This window comes from Leuresthes tenuis, unplaced genomic scaffold (assembly GCF_036924035.1).
Source record: "Leuresthes tenuis unplaced genomic scaffold, fLeuTen1.0.hap1 SCAF_7, whole genome shotgun sequence".
Lineage (NCBI taxonomy): Eukaryota > Metazoa > Chordata > Actinopteri > Atheriniformes > Atherinopsidae > Leuresthes > Leuresthes tenuis.
In genome coordinates this window covers 33,188,054-33,211,877 of record NW_027325361.1, presented here as the reverse complement: position 1 = coordinate 33,211,877, position 23,824 = coordinate 33,188,054, and the positions used below count along the sequence as shown (strand labels likewise).

At 41.4% G+C, this 23,824-nt stretch overlaps 1 protein-coding gene across 1 annotated transcript; it reads right to left on the bottom strand.

Annotated features, from left to right (window-relative positions):
* Nucleotides 1–1,787: 1,787 nt before the first annotated feature.
* On the bottom strand, nucleotides 1,788–16,393 carry podn (podocan). Its single transcript, XM_072390291.1, has 11 exons — nucleotides 16,361–16,393; nucleotides 15,784–16,032; nucleotides 15,576–15,669; nucleotides 8,986–9,050; nucleotides 6,634–6,743; nucleotides 6,386–6,542; nucleotides 6,097–6,212; nucleotides 5,799–6,012; nucleotides 5,162–5,605; nucleotides 4,633–4,781; nucleotides 1,788–2,620 (listed from the first exon to the last, which is right to left on the bottom strand). The coding sequence occupies exons 1-11, from the start codon at nucleotides 16,391–16,393 to the stop codon at nucleotides 2,464–2,466; spliced, it is 1,788 nt and encodes a 595-aa protein (XP_072246392.1). The 3' UTR covers nucleotides 1,788–2,463.
* Between the last annotated feature and the right edge of the window lie 7,431 nt (nucleotides 16,394–23,824).

The following is a 23,824-nucleotide window of genomic DNA, read 5'->3' as shown; positions in this document are numbered from 1 at the left end:
AATCATATGCATGTTTATCCAAGATTTTGGACGTCATTAAAAAAACTCACTGGCTGCATTGGTGTGACTTCTCAGCAACTTCTGGTTGACTTGAGATCAGTATAGAAACAAACACGCTCAATTCAATCAGTCAAATCATCATAGAGAAAATTTAAATGATTTATCATGAAAACTGATGAAAAATATAATGGCTGACATTACAATGCTCAATATTTAACCTTCTTATTTAAGTCAGTATTCAAGAAAAGTTTTAGAATGTGGAATTAACTTATCATTTATGAGCCTTTAAAGTAAACTCTTTAAGTTAGAGTTTGGAAAGAGTTTAGGAGGGGTTACTCTGAAAATGTCACTTTTGTTGTTCCAACGTTAGCACCCTCAATAAAAATCTGTGTGTTTACCCAAGTGTTGTGCTCCCATTGATGCAGAGGAAAGCTGAAGCTGATTAAAACCTATGGCAGTCATTTGACCTTGTACTGAGGGCCAAGTAAACATTTTCACATTACACTCAAGAGCCAGATGTTAGCAGGTGTTTACATGTTTTTAAACCAGTGCAAAAAGGGACAACATATATTCCACATGATTCCGCCAATTATAATAAAAACACAATAACAAGGGACAAACACGGTAAATGGCTACCACTAAAGGAAGCTTGCTAACGTCCATCCATCCATCAATTCATTTATTTTCCAGATTTCCAGATTTGGGTTGTGTAGGTGTTGGAGCCTATCCCACCTGCCATCAGGCGGGAAGTGAGGTACACCCTGAAAAGGTCTTTAGGTCAAACCATTCTCAGTTTGGAAAATCAGGTAGGAATTCTAATGGGTTAGCTAAGCTAACAGCTACTAACAAGTACAAAAAAGACAAATGTTTGTCATCTAAAATAATTACATTCTCAATCACAGCTCTTCAAGCAGATGCTACGTATAGTAAATTTTACACTGCATCTGCTCCACACCAGGCAGTTACTTTGTATGTTTTCTCAACCTAAGAATGTTTGTGTTGCTACACATTGCATGCACATGTCAAGTCAATATATGCTGCTGCTGATCAGCTGTAAATCAATAGTTCACTGGTCTAATACCAAAATACCAATTATGAGACAATGAAAATGAATGAAAGCATAGAAAAGCACAAAGATATTCTTTTAAATCTTTGCAAAAAGTAATGCCCAGCGGTAAGCTATTCATCATGTCTGACTTAGCTCCTGATGGACTCTGATCAGCAGTAGGATAAGTTATTATTCATTTGAGCATAAAATCGAAAACTGAAAAAACGAGTCGTTGTCCATTTTTTCATTTTAGTTTTGGAAACGAATACTGAGAAAAAGAGTTGTTTTTTCGTTTTCTTATTTTTGAACTGTTGTGACTGATGCAACAATAAGATAGTGTAAATAGTTACTGATGAATAGCAGTTTGATAATAATTCAACTTATCAAAATGTCTGAGGTTTGATTTGTTTTAGATGGCGAAACTTCCCTCTTCTGTTCCCCCTTGTAGGTAGCGTTAGCTCAGCTCCCTGTCAGAATTCTTCCGATTCTTCAAAATGAGAGTGATCTGCCTGATTTCTACTGCAAGTAAAATTCAGCAAGATAAAATACTTTACACAACCCCATTTTGGAAAAAAAGAAACCAAAAATCAGATATCCATCTACTGTCTAGAACTCCATCTACTATGTTTTAGAACTTTTCAAGATTTTAAATTACTGCTTTCAACAATATTTTTTAATGAAAATTAAATCATGATTCTTTTGAATTATGTTATAAACCTGCTAGAATAAGCAAATTGAAAACTCCCATCAGGCGTGTGCTAGTCTGTAATCAGTAACTGACATATAATATTAAACATTCACTATTGATTAAATGCAATTGCGGGGCTATATCCTGTATCTGAACAGCAACTGTGGTTTTTGTGGTTTCTGTGGGAGTCAGAGTGCTTTTCTTACCACCTACTACTTATAAAAATATTTCACAGTAATTCAGGTAAATTAAATCTAGGTATAGAAGGCAAGGCAGACATCTCCAAATTGACAGAGAGAGAGAGAGAAACAGAACGGGCGGAAAGGCAAGCTTAGTGGGGTGGAAATGTATGCTTTTTCACTCTGCTCACATTCTTGGTGTTAATTCAGAAACGTTCGCATAGAAGATTTCACATTGAATTTCTGTGATTTTATTTAATTTTTGATAAAAGCTAAAAAAATTTAAAAAATTGAAGTAACAATTAGGTGACAGGTGTCGTCTGTCAAATGTTAAAATGTGACACTTAAATTGAGATATAAAATATGCCATCGTAACCAGCCCACAAAATGAGAAAAAAAATTCAGCTGGTACCCTGCACCAGAAATATGTGAGTCAGAAATTCCCACTGATAAGAAAGGGAAAAAAAAGGACCTGAGAGATGAAATTCAAATGTTCGTTCCCCATTAAAAGCCCTTTCTATCCTTGGCACAATGCAGTCCAGTGTTTCCTATGTTTCCTGCTCTTCTTCCACCATCTTGTCACCCTCCATCTCATCTTTTTTAAGAGGAAGGTCGGTGTTCCCTGTACCACAGTCCAACACTTGCAAGTTAGATAGATGTGCGAAAGAGCTCTCGTCTACTGACTCCACAGAGAGGCGATTAAACCTTCAAAGAAAGAAAAAAACAGAGGCACTTCAGCATTCTACTTTTGACAGTTCAGTTTGTCAGTTGCTGAAAGCAAAAATCCTATCACGCAGAATAGAGATATAAATTGAAAGTAGGTGACATTAAAAAATCAGGCGGAGCACTAGACAGCTACTCATCGATAAGTGTAGTGGAACCCATCTGTGCACATGCCTTAGCCATACTCATACTATTGTGTAAGCTATTGTGTAATTCACATATTATTTGTAATTAATACACATATAACTCTTCCATCAACTATTCCCACTGACGCAAACATCTTATGAGCACTGAACTGGCTGAGACTTAAGGTCCCCTGCTGCATGGGGATTTGGGTGGGGGAAGAGGAAAAGTGGCAATGATGCTGACATAAGAAAAAAAAACAGGAGACGCACAACAGCCTTAAAAGGGTCAAGACCCACAAAGCAACAAGGTTGAGGTCATAGAGACACTCAAACAGAAAATAGCCTTAAAAGCGCGTGTCTGACTCCTGCCTTCAACCACAGGAGCTCTGGGTATGAGCTTGCACTGTATGGAATAAACCAAAGCTAAAAAATAGCTTAATACACACAAGTTAGAGGACATGGAGAGATTAGATACTATATTGCAGTACTCTATTAAATGAAGCACTGCTAGAAAGTCCAACAAAGTCAATTTTGTTTATTGGGAGCAAGCGCATGGGATGCTTTTGAAAAAAATGTTCTCTTTTACGAGAAAAAATGTAATTCACCTAACAACAAAACCCTTTTTGGAATGATTGAATATGAGTTGGAAAAAGGATTCAGTTTTGCTTCAATTTTAAATGGTGAAAACTCAAGCTCTTACAAATCAGGTTTTTTAAACCTTCCGTGCAAACATGCATGTTTAAAAACATGCCGAGATTCATGCATGTTTCTTTACTTCCACCATTTACAACAGTTAAATAAACTTTTATATATACTTTACTTTAACTTTCATATACTTTAACAGAGCAGAGTCCAATAAGTTGGATTAGTTGTATAGTGCAATTTGTTATATTCCAACACCTCCTCAGTATAATACAGCTGATGAAGTTCTAGCAGTAAACTATTATCAAGGCTCTTCCACTAACCAAAATCTATTCCTTGAAGGTGATAAAGATGCTGCCAAATAGTGAGCAAAGCTTGTGGCAAAGCAGACAGAATCTATATTCAGAATTTGAGATTTGAAACATATTTTACTTTGTTCTTTTTCAACACAATTCCATGTGTGTTATTTCATGGTTCTGATGTCTTCAAATTGTAAAAGGAAAGTTCACATGTCACATTGGATAAGATGAAAAACTCCACTTTTACTCTGATGTATTCATTAGCATTTAAGTGTGTCTGATAGAGATAAAGCACTGCATAGCCTGATTAAAGACTAGGAAATGCTGTAGGACAAAGTGTGTTGTTGGATGAATGTGGCTAGTACTGTAAAAGGTGCTTTAAGTGGTATAGGTAAGTTTCATAAAGAGGAAAACATTGCATAATAACCTCAATGCCCCATTCCCATGCTTTGTGTCTGCATATGTTTTTATTTTGATTTGCTTTTGCTAGGAAAAAAGCAGTGAAGGATGGTGTCAAATGGCAAGTAAAAATATATAAAGGTTAAACATTTTCTCTTACCCAAAGTTAATATTCACTCTCTGATAAATAACTGTGTTTGTTGCTGACAGAAACAGATTCATCACTGCATATTGAGAGTTTTGGAGACCATTTATGCTGTGATCTGTGGTTAAGTTATCAGTACGTCACAAATACCTCTACTGTGACTCCAGTAAAGTGGCAGATGTGCAAAGAAAAGTTCAGAAACATCAGATCTAATGATTTTTACCAATGGAAAATAAACACATGTAAGGAGCCATACAGCACAGCTTTACTCAAATGCTTATCCATACAGCTGCTTGCAGCAGCAAGCTGTTTGTTGAAGTAGTGCAGGGTTTGAAAAAAAAAAGAGAAAAAACATTGATGAGAAGAGTTTTCTGCGCCCCTTACCGGAGGAATATGCCTCTGATATTTGGGGTGCCTTCAAAAGCTGAAGCAGAAACACTGGAGATGCGATTACTTTGAAGGTAAAGGTACTCCAGAGACTCAGGGAGGTCAGAGGGTATGTGTGTCAGCTGGTTACCAGACAGGTCAAGTGTCTACAATCAAGAGAAACATAATTGATAATTAAAATAAAATACCTGTGATATCTGTAAGGTGTACCCCATCTTTGTTAAAAAAAAATGAAGACGGTAGATAAGATATCAACGTTGGCACATATTCTGCTTTTGCCGACCAAAAAATAGGCAATACGATTTAAAGCAATATGGAGTTTGCATGGTAGCATGAAGCAGTTTGTGTTATAGCATGGATTCAAGAAAACAACAAAAGTTTAGCACCACTGAACCAACTATTGCCTGTCTATAAATATAGGAATCATAACCTCAACCTTAAGTGAGATGCTTTGTTGCATCTGTCTGAATGTTGGACCAATCTCTAAGTGAAGGGGCAAAGTTGCATGTCTCTCCAAGCCACTCACTGTTAGGGCACTGAGCTCCATCCAGGCTCCCTGGTAGACTGAGTTCAGTTTTAGATGGTTATCACTTAAGATTAGCTTTTGTAGCTTCTCCATGCCTGTCAGTGAGCCATCTGGTATGGAATTCAGCTGGTTATTCTTGATTTCAAGAAGTTGCAGACTGCGAGGGAGACCCTGGGGCACTCTGTGAAGGGCATTTCCTGACAGGTCGAGAATTTCCAGCATTCGAAGTTTCCTGAAGGCCTCTCGATGTATCTTGGGACTGGTCAGCTTGTTGTAGCTGAGATTGAGTTCTGTCAGGGTATACAGCAAGGCCAGATCATTGCGGCCAATTTCGGAAATAGAGTTGTGGAGCAGCATTAGGGTTTTAGCTCGGCGAGGCAAACCTCTTGGAACACGCTCCAGCAAGTTGTTGTACATGTGAAGAGTGTGTAGTTTTTTCAAACCCTATTAAAATGCAAAAATAAAAATTCAAGAGGAGATTTCATGTTATACTGAATATGCAAAGTGTTAACTGCCAAAAAGCACCTGAGCATATGATGTTTTTCTGTCTCTTATTACAATGTTACATGACTAAGATGTCTTAATTTCTGTTATTTCTAAAATCCAAAAATAGATATAAAGTGGAAAAGATACGTACCTGGAAAGCAGCTGGATGAATAGAACGGGAGCGGAGCTTGTTATTATGAAGGAGCAGGTATTCAAGGTTCCGTACAGAGTTAAGAGCATCTCCAGGGATGCTGTGGATATAGTTCTTCTCCAAGTGTAGCAGCATTAGATTGCGAGGCAGACCCTTAGGAACAACGCTCAGGTTGTTATTTGACAAGTCCAGACACTCAAGGCTGCTCAGTTGGCTGCAAAGACAGAAAAAGAAGAAATCAACACTTTGATTTTATATCACACAATATTTAAATATATGTGGAATCAAGATGTTTTGCCTGAAGGTCTCATTGTCCATGCCCTCATTTGTGAGGAGGTTATTCTGGAGATACATTTCTCTGAGATTCTGCAAGTTGTCAAAGGTCCCGGCTGGAATTTTCTCCAACTTGTTATTCTGTAATAAAAATAGCAATCCTTGTGTTATTATACTTTTCTTATTCATAATTTTAAAAATGTATATATACGTCATCCACTGAAAATCCAGATGCAAACTTGATCGGTAATATACTCCTGGGTGTTATCAGATGTTGTGCTTTTTAAATAAAATCAAATAAAAGGGTGCAATACCTTCAGATGAAGGCGATAAAGACTGGATGGGAGGTTGTTGGGGACAACCCGAAGGAAGTTGCTGGACATTGTGATGATCTCCAGGTTGTCAGAATCATTGAACATGTGATCAGGAAGCCCTGCATCAGTCAACTTGTTGTTATGGAGATACACAGACCTGCAAGTCATGACGATTAGAAACTTGTAAAACAGAAATAAGACCAGGGAAACCCAGGGATAATGTACAATACAAGCGCACACATTCATACCTTAGTTTTGGCTTATGACCAAATGTATATGGGTAAATCCTTGTAAGCTGATTAGCAGCAAAATCAGCACTAACCAAAGATGGCGGTAGGACCTTTGGTGCTGAGGTGAGCTGCAATCACATTACACATTACATCATTACAAAATTATAATTCCACTGATAGGGGTGGGAATCAAAACTCTATTTTAAATAGAAATGGATAAGAAAATAAGAGCATGGAAGTTCTAGAACTCCAATAGAAAGGCTGCTATTCTGCAAATAAATAATACATATCTGTCATGTCTTGTCTTGTCTTCATGATTACATTGGACCTGCCTGTGTCATCTTTGTTAGTCTTGTTAGGTTTTAAGTTCCTGATTTAGTCTTTAGTTTTGCCATGTTTTCCTCAGTTTCTTCTGCACTGCCATCAGCTCCACCCACATCACCTGTGTTTTTCCCCTCAGCTGCCTTCACTCACCAATCACCTCCCTTCAATATTTAGTCTCCAGGTTTTTCATGTTCAGTGTCAGATCTTCACCATCATTCCATGCCATGTCACAGCTACTCATGTCCATTCAGGTTTGGTCCCATGTTTTTTGTTTAGTCATAGTCAGGTTTTTGTTTTGCCAAGTTTTTTCCCATAGTTTAGATTTGTGTATTCCGCCTCAGCCGCGCTTTATGTTGTTTTACTTTTTAAATAAATCAAGTGTTTTTTGTTGGAAATATCTGCAATCCTGGTCCTATCACCACGCCACGCACCGCACACCACCCAACGTGACAGCCTGCGTGTTTATGTGCATCTACATGAATAACTAATGATTTGAAGTTTCCTAACAGTTTCCTAAGGTGAAACTATAAATTGGTTAGAATCTTAATCAACAAGAATAGTTGGAACCCAAACTGATCAAATTTAAAAGCTTCTCAACCATTGGCATTAAATTGTTTTTTTTCTTTTGCATTTACTTAATCTTCTCTCAGAACTTTCATCATGAGATGATGATGTGACATAGTGCTGTCTTGTTTCACCATGGCAAGTTAACAATAGTGTATTTACAGTATAATAACCATTTTAATCCAAGTTCAAAGAGGTACAGTAAATAAGCTAAAGGGGGATGCAGAGAAGCCAGTGTCCATCTGTTGTTTACTGACATTGTCAGATCATCACTTTGGTCCAGAGTTGTCTCAGAGTGGTTTTGATCTCATTCAACTGACTTACTGTCTTACCCTTACTCTGTGTTGGACCTGAGATGGACTGGCAACCTGTCCATAGTATACCCTGCTCTTTGCCCTGTTATAGTTAGGATATGTTTAATTCCCCCTGTAACCATTAAATCAAATAAATGAAACAGGATAAGATATTGCACAACCTTCCAGGAATAGGCAGGCCACCGGAAACTCACAAATCAGACAAGGAGGGCATTAATCAGAGAGGTTACTCACAGGCCAATGGTAGAATAAAAAGCACATTTTGAGTTTAAAGGCATTTAGAAGATGTTCCAAGCAACAAATCTAACACTTTGCACAAAACACCATCCCAATAGTGAGGTATGGTGATATCAGTATCGTGCAGTTGGGATATTGTTGTTTTTTTCCCTATTTCTTCTGTCATTATCAAAATGGTGCAAAATATGGTGTTTTAAGCAAATGATACAAACCCAATCCGGTTTATTCAAAGTGGTAAAGCAACCATTTGTGAAATATGTTACACAAAGTTAGGCACTGTAACTCAAGTTGCTTGAATTCAGTAAAACCTTGAAAACCAGTGATGTGACTGATCTGAAAATGACCACATGATAGAAATTTTGCCTCCAGAGCAGAAGTATTGCATGGAAAATTGTGTCCCTTCATGAATTTGAGGCATCCCTCACTTTAGATACATATACTGAAAACTAGTTATTTTGCATTCTAACAAAACAGTGGAGAATATAGAAATCAGAGAAGCATTGCTGAGATTAGATGTTCATTTAGAGCTCTCTCCTTAATAACATGGTTTATGCATTAAAGTAGCATGTGTGTCTTTAAGGCTTAGTGAGCACTTAAAATCCTCTATTCTTCCTGTATATTGTTAGTCTATTCATCTACATGAAGGCAAAAACAAATCTGTCCATCCTTTCTCTCTTGCCTTTTGTGTTCTAAAGGTCAGCAACAACTCAGCTTTGACCAGCTGGCACAGCCATACTGGAAGTGATTACGAGCATAAGCTCATACAGAGTACACGAAAGGATACTGCCACCTTTCTTTGCCAGCTAACACATCAGTCAATCAGAATAAGAAAGAACAAAAATTTGTGAACAAAACAGACTTGCGAGAGCATTGTGAGCAAATTTGAGGTTGGCATCTTGACAAACATTTAAAAGTCGGGTCTATGACTCACCTTGTTATTTGCCAAGTATAAATAAGCCAGCTGTTCACACATCTCAAACCCTTCATCTTCAAGGCCTGTAAAAACATATTATACTCTGAGTCAAGATAGGCTTATTATGACACAAGCCAAATCCTTTTCTACTTGTCATCAAACACAACACACTGCGATATGTTTAAATAGAGAAGAAAATAACATGCCAACATTTTCCAGATTTTCCCTTACTCCTAGCTAAACCGTCTTTAGACCACCTCAGATTTGTGGGAAAAATACAGAAAACAATCTGTTATCAGAATATGGTGAAGGAAAGCTACATAGCAGGTCAAGACACAAGACAAGGGTAAAAAGGTGGCTTGAGAAAGGGTTTTATGTAAATGTTCTAATTTATCTAACACTATCCCAGTTTGTAGATAAAGTTTTTTCCAGGTTTGTAAATATGTTTCTTTCTACTAGCTCTGACCCTACATTTTATACACAAACTGTTGTAGAACCAACACTTAAGAAACCTGTTTGGATCCCTCCCAACCAAAGAACTACAAGCCATCATCTTTACCACTTTTCATTTAAAATCTTTTAGAAAAATAGAAGTAGCAAAACTGTGGAGGCTGATAGGCCATGCTTGAAATCTTTTTTGAACATCAATTTTAGATTACAAATTAATTTTATCATTATCCTGAGATAACAAGAATTGTTTTGTTTTTTTCATGATAATGGGTAACTTATTTAATTTTCTCAAAATTACAGGGCTAGTCTTCTTGAGATAATGGGTTAATGTATTTTGTTCACTCTGTCTTGAGAAGTTAATTTCCCAGTCACCACACAGGAACTGCTGAGAGTGTCATTCCTTAAGGGAAGGTACTGGCTGAAACTTTTGGAGTTGGTCAAACTTCTTTGTATGCCCACAGATGCCACGACATGTGCTGAAGAGCAAACATTTACTACGGTCAGTACAGGACACAGAATTACACATGTACACCTTAACTTAATTTCATAGATCCTCTACAACTGTCATAACTGCTTTATGATAATGGTGATTGCATGGCCACGTGAGTGGCGGCCAGTTGCAGCAGCTCCTGTGTTTAGATTCTTTATTTCTGTTATTTAGTCGTATGTGCCCTTTTCTTTCCTCTTTTTTTCACTTGGACTGTGTGATAAGTCTTTGGAATGGTCCACGCTCACTTTTTCTTGACCTTTTTGGTTCTTTGCATATTTTTTCCCATACTTTCTGTGGTTGGGAGAGGTGCTTAGCAGAGCGCCGTGATGATCTCCTACACACGCGAGCAGCTGTTTGCGCTTTCAACAGTGAGACTGCCCAGAGTCAGGCCCGCGGTACCAGAGCAGATCAAGAGGAGAGGTGAGGGTGTCGAGCGGGTACAAGGGTGAAGGAGAAGTGGAGGATGTACAAATTTTTAAATCAGTTCCTTCAGTTACCATGGGAAATGTCAGCTCCTTGGCAAATAAAACGGACGAGCTGTGTGCGCTTCTACGGGTCGAGAGGGAGTATTTGGCGTGCAGTGTCATGTGTTCTACGGAGACATGGCTTCACGCGGACATCTCGGACTGGAGCGTATTCATACCCGGCTTTAGGATTATTCGGGGGGGACAATGACGCAATATTAAGTGGCAAAAAGAAAGGCGGAGGGATTGCGGTGTTTGTTAATGAGAGATGGTGCAACCCCGGACATATCACCGGGAATTTTCCTCCGCTATCCTGATTGGTGTTTACATCCTACCATCAGCGTCTGGAGCAGCAGCATGTGACACTGTACACACCACCATTGCTAGGCTACAGACTCAAAACCCGGAGGCATTTGTGGCCATAACTGGTGATTTCAACCATGTACAACTGGACTCAACTCTCCCAACTTTCCACCAGTTTGTTGATTGTCCCACTCAGGAGAACAGGACACTGGACCTTTTGTATGCTAATGTTGCAGATGCATACAGAGCCACAGCCCTGCCCCCACTTGGAAGATCACCCCACAACCTGGTCCTGTTAACACCTCAGTATGTTCCTGTAGTCCCAAGGCAGCCTGTCTCCTCGAGGACTGTGAGAAGGTGGACTCAGGACTGCTTTGAAACCACGGACTGCACCATGCTCTGTGAACCACATGAGAGCAAATGAGCTGAATGGATTTTTCAACGGATTCAACTCAGGACCCCCTGCTGGGCCATCCGACACAGGAACTGCCTTCACATCTTCTCAGTCACTGCTTTCCTTACAACCACCTCTTGTAGTACCCTGAACTACAACCCCCCAACTCCAACAACCTCTTAGAATAGAATGCCTTTTATTGTCACTATACACAGTACAATGAGATTGAAAGCAACTCGTCATTCAGTGCAAACACGTAGGCAAAAAAAATATACATATCAACATCATAGTGCAAAGATATGTGCAACATAAAAACTGCTAGTGCAGAGAAATATGCAGTTTGTATTTCAGTATTGTGCGGAAAGTTTTATATACAGATATTGCACAGTTATGGGTTCAGTGTTTTCAAGTGTTATTGAATATCAAATATTAAGTATTTAAATATTGCACAGTACATGGGCAGAAGAAATCTGGGGGTTGAGGGGGTTTGGCTGAGAAATCAAGTGCATGTGTGAGTTCAGAATGGTCATGGCTTTTGGGAATAAGCTGTTTTTGAGTCTGTTGGTCTTTGTTCTGATACATCTGTAACGCCTCCCCGAGTGCAACAGGTCAAACAGATTAAAGCCAGGGTGGGAGCTGTCCTCTGTGATGTTTCTTTGCTCTGCTAAGGCAGCGGGAGGGGAGAGGGCAGCTAATGATCCTCTGCACTGTATTCACTAATATCTGAAGCCTCTCCCTGTCTGCCTTGGTACAGCTGCCGTAACATACTGTGATACAGTACATTTGCAGGCTCTCAATGGTTGAGTGGGAGAAGGTCAGCAGCAGGTTTGAGTCCAGATTGTACTTCCTGAGGACTCTCAGGAAGTGTAGCCACTGCTGAGCCTTCTTGATGACCGTTGTGATTTTGTCTGTCCAGGTCATGTCAGCTGAGATGAGTACGCCAAGAAACCAGAAGGTGTGGACCCTCTCCACACACTCGCTGTTGATGTAGAGTTCATCAGCTACGACCCCCAACATGACTGTGACATCTGGCCAGGTGATGAGATAGCTGGAGAGACTCCAACATGCCAAAGCAGCAGGACATGACTGCATCAGCCCGAGGGTCCTTAAGTCCTGTGCAGCCCAGCTATCTGATATCCTGCAACACATTTTCAACCTAACTTGCAGGAGAGGTTATGGAAAACATCCTGCATAGTACCGGTACCAAAGAAAGCCAACCTATCTGGCCTCAATGCCTTCAGACCAGTCGTGATCACGTCACACGTGATGAATGTCCTGGAGAGACTGGCTCTGTCCCACCTGAGACAGCTGATGAAACCTGCTCTGGACCCTCTTCCGTTTTCCTACCAGGTGTATTAAGGATAGACAGGAGTCAGAGTACAGGGAGTTGGTGGACAACTTTGTGGACTCGTGCAACCAAAATCACCTGCTCCTGAATGTGGATAAGACCAAGGAAATGGTGATCGACTTCAGGACGACAAGAGTCATGAATGAGAGTGTTTACATCATGTGCGAGGAGGGTGGAGTTGTTGAGAACTACAGATATTTAGGTGTGCACTTGAACAACGGACTTGACTGGACTACCAACACCAACGCTGTGTACAAGAAGGGGATGAGCAGAGGGAAGCAGAGGGAAGCTCAGATCCTTCAATGTATGCAGCAAGATGCTGGATATCTTCTACCAGTCTGTGATAGCAAGTGCCATCTACTTTGCTGTAGTCTGCTGGGGGAGCAGCATCAGTGCTAGGGATGCCAGCAGGATCAACAAACTAATATGAAAGGCTGGCACAGTTATTGGACTGAAACTGGAGATGTTTGAGTCAGTTATGAGCAAGAGATCACTGAACAAACTGCTCTCCATCATGGACAATCCTTCCACTCCATAAAACACTGCAGGGACAGCGGAGCTCATTCTCTAACAGACTGTCACAGACTGTGAGGTCAAGTTGGGTCTCCATGTCTTGTCTTGTCATTTTCTGATTTATTTTGAAAAATGAACTCTCCTCTCGCTTCAGGTCACTTGCCCTTCCTCATGCGTCACCATTTAGATTGTCTTCCCTGATTCCTGATTGTGTCCACCTGTTTCCCATTGTCCTCATGTGTCTTATAGTCTGCGTCTCCCTTTGTCTTGTGCTTCATTCTATCGTTCACCCAAGCCTGCCACCATAGTCAAAGTTGTCTTTGCCTTGCTTTTCCAAGATACATAAGCTTGAATTCTTTTGCCTCCTTGCGAGTGATTTTTTTTGTTTTTTTTGTAAGTGTCTAGATTAGTGTCAAGTTTCATAGCCATTTTGATAGCCTCCTTTTGGAGTGTTTTTTGTTGTTCTTGTAGATAAACTTTCATAGAGTTTGTTGAGCCTCCAATTTTCAGGAGAGCACTATTCTGTTTTCTAGTACTGACTTTGCTTTTCTTCCTTAGGGAGTGATTTTGAGTTCATAGTTCTTAGCTATTTGTTCTCCTTATAGCAGAGTGAGTTTCTGTTTTTTCCTCTTTTCAGTTTTTCTTTAAGTTTTATAGACTTCATAGAAATAATTTCATAGCTTGTTATTTTTTCTTTCAGTGTTTGAAGGTTGGAGAATTTAAAATAAAGTCTGCCTTAACGGCCATTCCTCTGCATCTGGGTCCTCTTTTAAAGTCCAGGTCTGACACAAACTGATTCAGCTCCGCTGTCACAAAGAACAGTTTAAGAAGTCTTTCTTACCATTCACCATCAGACTTTTTAACAGTTCTCCTTTGGGCCACAGTTTGCACAGTTCATTACTCTGTTTACATCTATACTATTATATTAGTATATATATACTATAATATTGGTTCCACCAATAATCAGTTATTGATGACTTTTTTCTGTGAATATATATTTATTAATCTTATACTATGTATATATATATCTCTTCGGCTTATCTTCTATTTTTGTTGTCTATAATATAACATGGTTTATGTGTGCTTACTGTTTGCTGCTGCATCAAGAGACTTTCTACTTTGATAACATTCAAATGTTAAAGTAACTGCAGAAACCAATAACTTTTGAGCTCACCTTTAGTACCTTGTTATCCCCTGAAACCAAAGTTTGTGTTTTAACAGGTTATGTTGTGATCTTGAGAAAACAAAAGGGTTATTTCTTGAGAAAACAAGATGAATTAACTTCTCTGAGTTAACAGATAACTACCTCCACTTAATCTCAGAAAGTAGAGAATGTCTGATCATTGCCCCTAATAGCTTGATTCCACAAATTGGCTCTTAAGGTTCCTCTGATCTGTTGAGCCTGTGAAATTTCAATATTGTATTTGACCAATCAATGTATTTAGAATGATATTTAATCAGCTGGTCTGGAATTACTTTTTCCACTTGAGGAATATGTTAATGTTACAAACTGAGATTATTATCCATCCTATCCAGTCCTCTCATGTTTTTTAGTGGTTTCAGAAAAAAAAAGCCCCTGATTGTCTTCAGCCTTTACAAAAAGATGCCATAAGGCTCTTAACTGGGTCTTTATGGTATATTTATTATTCACATGTTGATTATAGAAATGTATTTTAAAATTTTTGTTTCTTCCAATCAGTAGCACCTCCTTTACATTGGTTTGTTTAGTTATATTCCTGTTAGAGTCAGCTGATAACTTTTCTTTATATAGACAAGCTTTTAAATAAGGAGGATTTTTGTTCATATCTTTGTTCTTACTGCTTTTTTACCTGTCATCTCATGTCTGTTTTATTATTTTAATTTTTAAAAACTTTATTTATTATTCATACTTTATTCAAATGCTTTGATGGAACCCAACATAATAGTCAGGTGCATAGTCTCAGAATACATTGTTTTACACTGCTCTAAAAGGTGCTCAATTACAATAAAATGTACAGTGATAAGGGAAACTGTAGCTTGAGCTTTAGTAACAGAAAGATAAGATATCTGCTGCGACTGCTTAAAAAGGGCGAGTTTCATGGTATACATGGCAAATATCATTAATCTTTTCCTGATTTTTAAAAAGAAAGGTTTCTCTGAAACACAAGAAAATTCATTCTGATGTCCCTATCTTTTGCTGTTTATTTGCTGTGAGCAAATTGTTGTTTTTAAGTGGGGTCAGGTAACCTGGGAAGCAGCTGACATTGGGCAAAATGCTGGTTAGTGTTGTAGATGGTGGAATAAAGTATTTTGCAATTTTATATGTTGGAACTATAAGTTACTCCACAGTTTGTGAGATAACCTTTTACTTCTGAGGGATCGCTTTAAGGTGCTGTTTTTATATCATATTACTGACCTGTTGTAATTTAACCCAAGGGGTTGTGACATGTTCCTCCAGATGTTTCTTTTCAGTACCACTTACTTCTCCATGATTTTGAGTCAAACTCTGTACTGAACCACACACACAAACCATACAGCCTGGTGGCAGAGACGCTACTGCTTAATTGCTCTTTTTTTAGAAAATAATACTGGAAACATCTTTGCAATGTGCTTCCCCTGTGAGTTCCAAGGTCCTGCTTGGTGTTTATATTGGGTTACTGTGTTTACCGTCTGTGGTGAGGCAGTTGTTCTGAAGGTTGAGAGTCTCAAGCTGATGCAGATGGGAAATGTGCTCCACTCTTATTTCTTTGATCTTGTTGTTCTAGTGTCAGGAAACAAAACATACAGTAAATACAAGGGAAAACCAGAGTTCTGTACCTAATAATCTGAGCATAATTACAAAATGCCTAATCCATTTAGTTTTTTTCTGAAAGACCTGAAGAGAGAGTTGTCGGGTTTTATTAGACAGCTCTTCAGGAAACTCTGTAAGGTCGACTCCTGCACAGTCCACAGCCCCCTCTGCTGTACACCTGCATTCCAATGGACAGTCGATTGATTCTTCCTCCTCCTCTTCCTTTGGTGCAATAGGAGTTTGGCAATGCACCAACACCCAAGCCAAGAGCAGTACACTTAGTGCCTGAAGGATGAAATGCTTTGGAAAATCCATATCCACTGCTGGGCCGTCCTGCTGCACAATCACATAGATTATTATGTTATTATATAGATTTTTTTTCTTTGTTTTCATAGGTCACAGAGTGATATGTTCCTGATAAAAGGATCTTGTAAGATCTACGTACTACACCTTGCCCATTAAAATGGTGGTAATAGGCTGTTGACACTTTCTCCATTTATATTTACTTTCACACTTCTGGTGTGAAAGTTGCACATTGCATTACTGAAATGGATTAAGTGAGAAGTGGGAGTGGGATCATGGTTAGCACAAGCCCAAGTTTTGCATGGAATGAAGAGCATCTGTGTCACACAAGCACAGCTCAGGCTGATGTTTTTTTTACCTGCCACTTGATTAGGCTGCCAGCTGGGGCCATGCTAATGTCAGCATGCTAACATTCTTAGAAAAACAATCATTCTAACTGTGCAGCAACCTTAGGTACATTTGTTAAGGTCCACCAAAAAGAAAATGCAATTTAGGTGCAAATACATTAATTGGTGAACATTTAATGAATAAGTCGGTGGTGTTAAGGGCTAGGTTACACACAGAGTATGAGACTTAGCAATTGTTAACTGGACACAACACCTCCAAGAAGAGGACATAAAGTAAATCATAATCTAAACTTGCCAATTTAGCTATATATTTGAGAGGAAGTGAGGTCTTCTGGATTAGCTCCTTGAGGATTATATCTGAGTTTGAATTCTAGAAGTGGAAACAGTAGATCTTTATGTGATCAGTCATGTATTGTATAAGTTACATGGTCACAGTGTCAGAATTTCCATATCCACCTCCATGCATTCACTTATTTTTCAAAGCAAGCCAAAAAGTGTTTTTTAAAATTGTGGGAATTAATGGCAATGTCAACATTTTGATGTCTTGCTGACTTACTTTAGAATGTTAGTATGCTTATTTGCTCATTAGAGCAAAAAAGCAATCCATAGACACATTTCTGTATAACCTTTTAGACATTGGCATAGTGAGACAACAATGTCATTGTCATGCTGAGGATACTTTGGTGTCATGAGTATATCATATACTTATAAAATAAATCATTTTCATCATTTATTTACTCAGAGCAGAGCTTATGTACAAAATATAATACTGAGTTCTGTATTCAGTTGTAAATGAAAATAAATCAAAGAAAGATGACTTAGGGAAACCCCATTCATTGAATCAATTCCACAAAATGTTGAACAGTTTGTCACAGTGTATGCATTTGGAAGTTAAAGACAGCACAGTGCACTATGTCTGCTTACTAAAGCTTTATGTAAAGCTTGAGGATAACTGCATCTTTTAAAATCATATATTTTCAAACCACTACCACAGAATTATCCCTCCCGTTTATTTTCTTACTGGTGCAGAGAGAAAAAAATGATCACAGTTTTTATGCACCTGGGAACCAACATCAGAATGCTGGCTATGGGTCTGAAAGTTTAGTCCTCACCAACTGCAAAGACTAATTTGAAAAAGAACATCTTTCATGATTGCTGTATGTGTTTTTATTCAAACCATTTCTCACACAAACATTCACAAAAATCCATATTTTTTGGGGGGTCAAAAATTCAGATATAGTGATAAAAATTATTATGTGTGTGCAGCCGTTTGAAAACTCAAGGTCATAAGTCTTTATTTCAGGCTTATGTTTTGTTGAGGAAGGAAAAAGCCTCCAACATTGTTAATAGAGATACTCCTTAAGCACTCAGAGCTGATCTCAAGGCAAACATCTAAAAGCCATACATCAAAAAAGTCCATTTGCTTGTCATGGCACAAGAAATACGAGATATACTATGGTAAAAATGCACTCGAGACATCCACAAAATACATACACCCACAGCAGAAGCACTTATTGTACAATGACAGCCTGATAAAAACACAGCATACAGGGTAAGAGAGAAGTTCAAAGCTATTTCTAAGTCAACAACGCACTCATATTAGGTCATAATGTAAAGGCTCAAAGTAGAAATAATCTTTATAGACAGAGCTGCTGTACGTTTTAAAAGGCATCGTCCTGATTTTCATGCTCTCTCTCAGCAGAGCTGAAGTTGTGAGCGGCTTTACTGCACTATTCAACAAACTGGATTGTCTGCAAAGCACATGTCAAAATAGTCATGCATGATGAATGATGTTGACATTTAAAAGACAGCTTAAGCTTCATATAACAAAATAGCCACCCATAAACAATGTAGCAGTAAAAGTTTGAAAAAACAAAATTCTGCTCTACTGCTGTACTTTACCCCCTCACAGCAACATTAGCTGAAAAGTGGTGAAGTCTGACGTCCAGTCCGAACGCAGGCTGTCCCGTAACAGGCGAGGAGTCACACAGCCACACCAGAAACCCTCCAGATGTGAGAGAGAAGTTGGAGAGGGAAGGTTAAGGGGAAGAACGGCACTCAAGAGTGAAAAGGAAGGGAGTGATTGGAGAGTCCGCTTTAACCTGACTGAGAGCCAAAAAACAAATTCCTTCCTCATTTCTGACATTTTTCCCCCAGAACTGTGTATTTTTCTCCTCAGTGTAGGTTCTCTAGCCACTTTAATTGTGATGAATATGTTTAGTTGTTGTGTTGATAAATTTTTACTCAGAGTTTCGCAAAAACTGAAAGGGGGAAACGAGTATTCCATTAATAGCTTTCAAAAGTGGAATAGCAGCCCACAACAACAGGGGCGACAGGATATGATCTAATATCTCATGTGATTCTGAACTGTACATTGTTTCAACGAGCCCACTTCCCATTAGAGACAAGTGTGTGAACATCTGCTGTTACTACAATGCATTTGCATATTTAGTCCAACAGTAATTGTGGTGACTTTTCTGATGATCCATTACCACAAAAGAAATGATTTTTTTCCATTGTCACTTCTTGTTCTGTACCCTTTATTTTTGAGAACCTTGGGTTAAATGAAGCAATGTTTTCTTGTGGTTAACTTAATTGTGTGGTCAATATGTTCATGAGGACATGAGGTTTATGAATACATAGTCGAGACTGAATTGAGTTAGGGCACATTGTCTTTGATTTTGTGGTGGCAGCAGAGACGCATCCCACAAGGTACTGTGTGACATATCCAGGACATCTGTGGGTGCCAAAGTTTTATTCCAAAAAACTTCATACCCTCTTGAAAGGGCATAAAATATGACTGACTAAGTTTCACAGACACTAAATGCCACAATCTGTGTCTCTCTGTGTTTTTTCTGTCTTGTCTCAGTTCTGTTAACTTCCTCAGTCACTCTTCAGTCCAGTCATCAGCTCCACTCCCTTCACCTGTGTTATTTCCCTCAGCTGTCTTCACTCACCAATCACCCTCCTCTGTGTTTAAATTACTGGTTTCATTCATTCTTGGTCAGATCCTCTGTTTTCTTCAGGTTGTCCTTCCGAGTTTCCGTTGCTGCTACTACTTATTGGTTTTGTTTCCCCAGTTTGTTCTTGTTCTCAGTCGGTTTGTCAGTTCTGTTTGTGGGGTTCACCTTTGAAATTAACACCACAAGAAAAATCTTTCCACTCTGATGATGGGAACTTCAAATTAACACATTCAGTTTTGTAAACTCAACTAGACTTTTAAATTGAAAGTTACTGTACTCTCAGCCACTTCCTACACTGGAAGCTGCAGCTAAAGATTTGCAAACAAACTACAAGCATTACATTTGCAGGTTCAGCTCAGCTTTCTCAGGTCAGTCAGACAGGACAGATCGCTGTGCTATTTTTCTCCTCACCAACCCTTACTCAGGAAAGTTGACCAGGCCTGATGATTGTTGCCTGCCAGCAGCCCCCTAACTTCTCATGTAGCAACATACAAAGCTTGTATGAGACTTTCCTTTGTAAGCCAGATGTTAGGGTTAACTATTGAAGGATAAAGAAGTGACTTCTATCCTTTCTGAAAAATAGCCTGCCTAAAAGATTCTAAATGGCCAATAACGGCCATTCCTTCAAAACGGGTCTTTCATGAGCAACCACACATCAAACCAGTAAGAGAAACATCTCTTGAGGATTGGGGTGACAAATACATTGGGTACCATAACTAGTAAGAAACACATGGCATCCTGGCAGGTCAGAGGAGCAGCTGCAGTGAGAGGCTCATCTCACTGCACTGCAGGACCGAGAGGTCTCCCGATTTGACTGTTATCAGTCTATTCAATGGACGTTATCAGCACACATCAGTCCCATTTATATGTGCTAGTAGGGACCTACTAAACCTACCGGTAGGTTCAGGAGGCTGTTATTGACCATTTCTATCAGTGGGCCATTATTTCAGTGAGTCAGTAGGGGGAGAAGGCCTGTTATCAGGCATGTGCTTTTTTTGTTTGTTTTTCAACTTTATTGACCAAAAGTGTATCTCTCATAATATATTCATCATAATATTATTTGATCATATTGTAGGTTCTGAATCGTGTTGGAGTAAAACTGTGTTTACAGATTATATGTATATATATTTCGTGCGTAGCTATATATAGTGTAATTATTATGTGTATATATAGTGTAATTATTAGTTCGGCTGTACTACATATTTGATATATTTCTAAGAAATGCCTTCTTGCGACCCTATAAACAACCCTTCTTTGCAAACCGGAAATGTTACATGGTGCGGCTCCCCCATGAGCTGTCACCTTATCGTGGTGGGGGAGTTTGCGTGCCCCAATGAGTCTGGGAGCTATGTTGCCTGGGGCTTCAAGCCCCTGGTAGGGTCACCCAAGGCAAACAGATCCTAGATGAGGGACCAGACAAAGAACAGCTCAAAAGACTCCCTATGATGAAAAATAAATTTAGACCTCGTCATCCCTTGCCTGGATGTAGGACACCGGGGCCTCCCCCCGGAGCCAGGCCCGGGGGTGGGGCCCGGTCCTGTGCCCATGGGGCTCGGTCGGGTATAGCCCGAAAACATGACGTGGGTCCCCTTTCGGACGGGCTCACCACCTGTGGGAGGGGCCAAGGGGGTCGGGTGCCTTGTGAGATGGGTAGCAGCCGAAAGCGGAGGCCTTGGCGGTCTGATCCTCGGCTACTGAAGCTAGCTCTTGGGACGTGGAATGTCACCTCTCTGTTGGGGAAGGAGCCGGAGCTGGTGCGCGAGGTTGAGCGGTTCCGGCTAGATATAGTCGGACTCACCTCGACGCACGGCTTGGGCTCTGGAACCAGTCCTCTTGAGAGGGGTTGGACTCTCTTCCACTCTGGAGTTGCCCGTGGTGAGAGGCGCAGAGCAGGTGTGGGCATACTTATTGCCCCCCGGCTGTGTGCCAATACATTGGGGTTTACCCCAGTGAACGAGAGGATATCCTCCCTCCACCTACGGGTGGGGGGACAGGTCCTGACTGTTGTTTGTGCCTATGCGCCAAACAACAGTTCAGAGTACCCACCCTTTTTGGAGTCCCTGGGGGAGGCACTAGAGAATGCTCCTACCGGAGACTCCCTCGTTCTGCTGGGGGACTTCATTGCTCACGTGGGTAATGACAGTGAGACCTGGAGGGGTGTGACTGGGAGGACCGGACCCCTCGATCTGAATCAGAGTGGTGTTATGTTGTTGGACTTCTGTGCCAGTCATGGATTGTCCATAACGAACACCATGTTCAGGCATAAGGGTGTCCATATGTGCACTTGGCACCACGACACCCTTGGCCGCAGTTCGATGATCGACTTTGTGGTTGTATCATCGGACTTGCGACCGTATGTCCTGGACACTCGGGTGAAGAGAGGGGCGGAGCTGTCAACTGATCACCACCTGGTGGTGAGTTGGCTCCGCTGGTGGGTGAGGATGCCGATCAGACCTGGCAGACCCAAACGTATTGTGAGGGTCTGCTGGGAGCGTTTGTCGGAATCCCCCGTCAGGAGGAGCTTTAACTCTCACCTCCGGCAGAGCTTCAACCATATCCCGGGGGAGGTGGGGGACATTGAGTCCGAATGGGCCATGTTACGTGACTCCATTGCCGAGGCGGCTGATCGGAGCTGTGGCCATAAGGTGGTCGGTGCCTGTCGTGGCGGCAACCCCCGAACCCGCTGGTGGACACCAGTGGTGAGGGAAGCCGTCAAGCTAAAGAAGGAGTCCTATCGGGCCTTTTTGGCCTGTGGGACCCTGGAAGCAGCTGATAAGTACCGGCAGGCCAAACGGGCTGCGGCTTCGGCGGTTGCCGAGGCAAAAACTCTTGGGAGGAGTTCGGTGAGACCATGGAGAACGGACGGCCTCGAAGAGATTCTGGTCCACCATCTGGCGTCTCAGGGGGGGAAGCGGCTCACAGTCAACACTGTGTATGGTGGAGACGGGGCTTTGCTGACCTCAACTAGGGATGTTGTGAGTCGGTGGGGGGAACACTTCGAGGAACTCCTCAATCCTACCAACACGTGCTCGGAGGAGGCAGAGTCGGAGAGCTCGGAGACGGGGCCTCCCATTTCTGGTTGCGGAGGTGGTCAAAAAGCTCCTCGGTGGCAAGGTCCGTCCTGAGTTTCTCAAGGCTCTGGATGTTGTAGGGCTGTCTTGGTTGACACGCCTCTGCAGCATCGCGTGGACATCGGGGACAGTGCCTCTGGACTGGCAAATCGGGGTGGTGGTCCCCCTCTTTAAAAAGGGGGGCCAGAGGGTGTGTTCCAACTATAGCGGTATCACACTCCTCAGCCTCCCTGATAAGGTCTATTCGGGGGTACTGGAGAGGAGGATCCGCCAGATAATCGAGCCTCGGATTCAGGAGGTGCAGTGTGGCTTTCGTCCTGGCCATGGAACAGTGGACCAGCTCTATACCCTCGGCAGGATCCTGGAGGGTGCATAGTAGTTCGCCCAACCAGTCTACATGTGTTTTGTGGACTTGGAGAAAGCGTTCGACCGTGTCCCTCGTGGAGTCCTGTGGGGGGTGCTCCGGGAATATGGAGTGCCGGACCCCTTGATAGGGGCCGTTCGGTCTCTGTATCACCAGTGTCAGAGTTTGGTCCGCATTGCCGGCAGTAAGTCGGATACGTTTCCGGTGAGAGTTGGACTGTCCTTTGTCACCGATTCTGTTCCTAACTTTTATGGACAGAATTTCTAGGCAGAGCCACGTCATTGAGGGTGTCCGATTTAGCAACCTCAGAATCGGGTCTCTGCTTTTTGCGGATGATGTGGTTCTGTTAGCGTTGTCACTCTAATCACTGGAGCGATTCGCAGCCGAGTGTGAAGCGGCTGGGATGAGAATCAGCGCCTCCAAATTTGAGACTATGGTTCTCAGCCGGAAGAGGGTGGAATGCTCTCTCCGGGTCGGGAATGAGATCCTTCTCCAAGTGGAGGAGTTCAAGTATCTCGAGGTCTTGTTCACGAGTGAGGGACGAATGGAATGTGAGATTGACGGGCGGATCGGTGCAGCGTCTGCAGTGTTGCGGGCTCTGCACCGACCCGTCGTTGTGAAGAAGGAGCTGAGCCAGAAGGTGAAGCTCTCTATTTACTGGTCAATCTACGTTCCCATCCTCACCTATGGTCACGAGTTGTGGTTAGTGACCGAAAGAACAAGATCACGAATACAAGCGGCCGAAATGGGTTTCCTCCGCAGGGTGTCTGGGCTCTCCCTTAGAGATAGGGTGAGAAGCTCAGTCATCCAGGAGGGGCTTGGAGTAGAACCGCTGCTCCTGCGCATTGAGAGGAGTCAGATGAGGTGGCTCGGGCATCTGGTTAGGATGCCCCCTGGACGCCTCCCTGGTGAGGTGTTCCGGGCACGTCCCACTGGAAGGAGACCCTGGGGAAGACCCAGGACACGTTGGAGAGACTATGTCTCTCGGCTGGCCTGGGAACACCTCGGGGTCCCCCCGGAAGAGCTGGAGGAAGTGGCCGGGGACAGGGACGTCTGGGTTTCTCTGCTCAAGGTGCT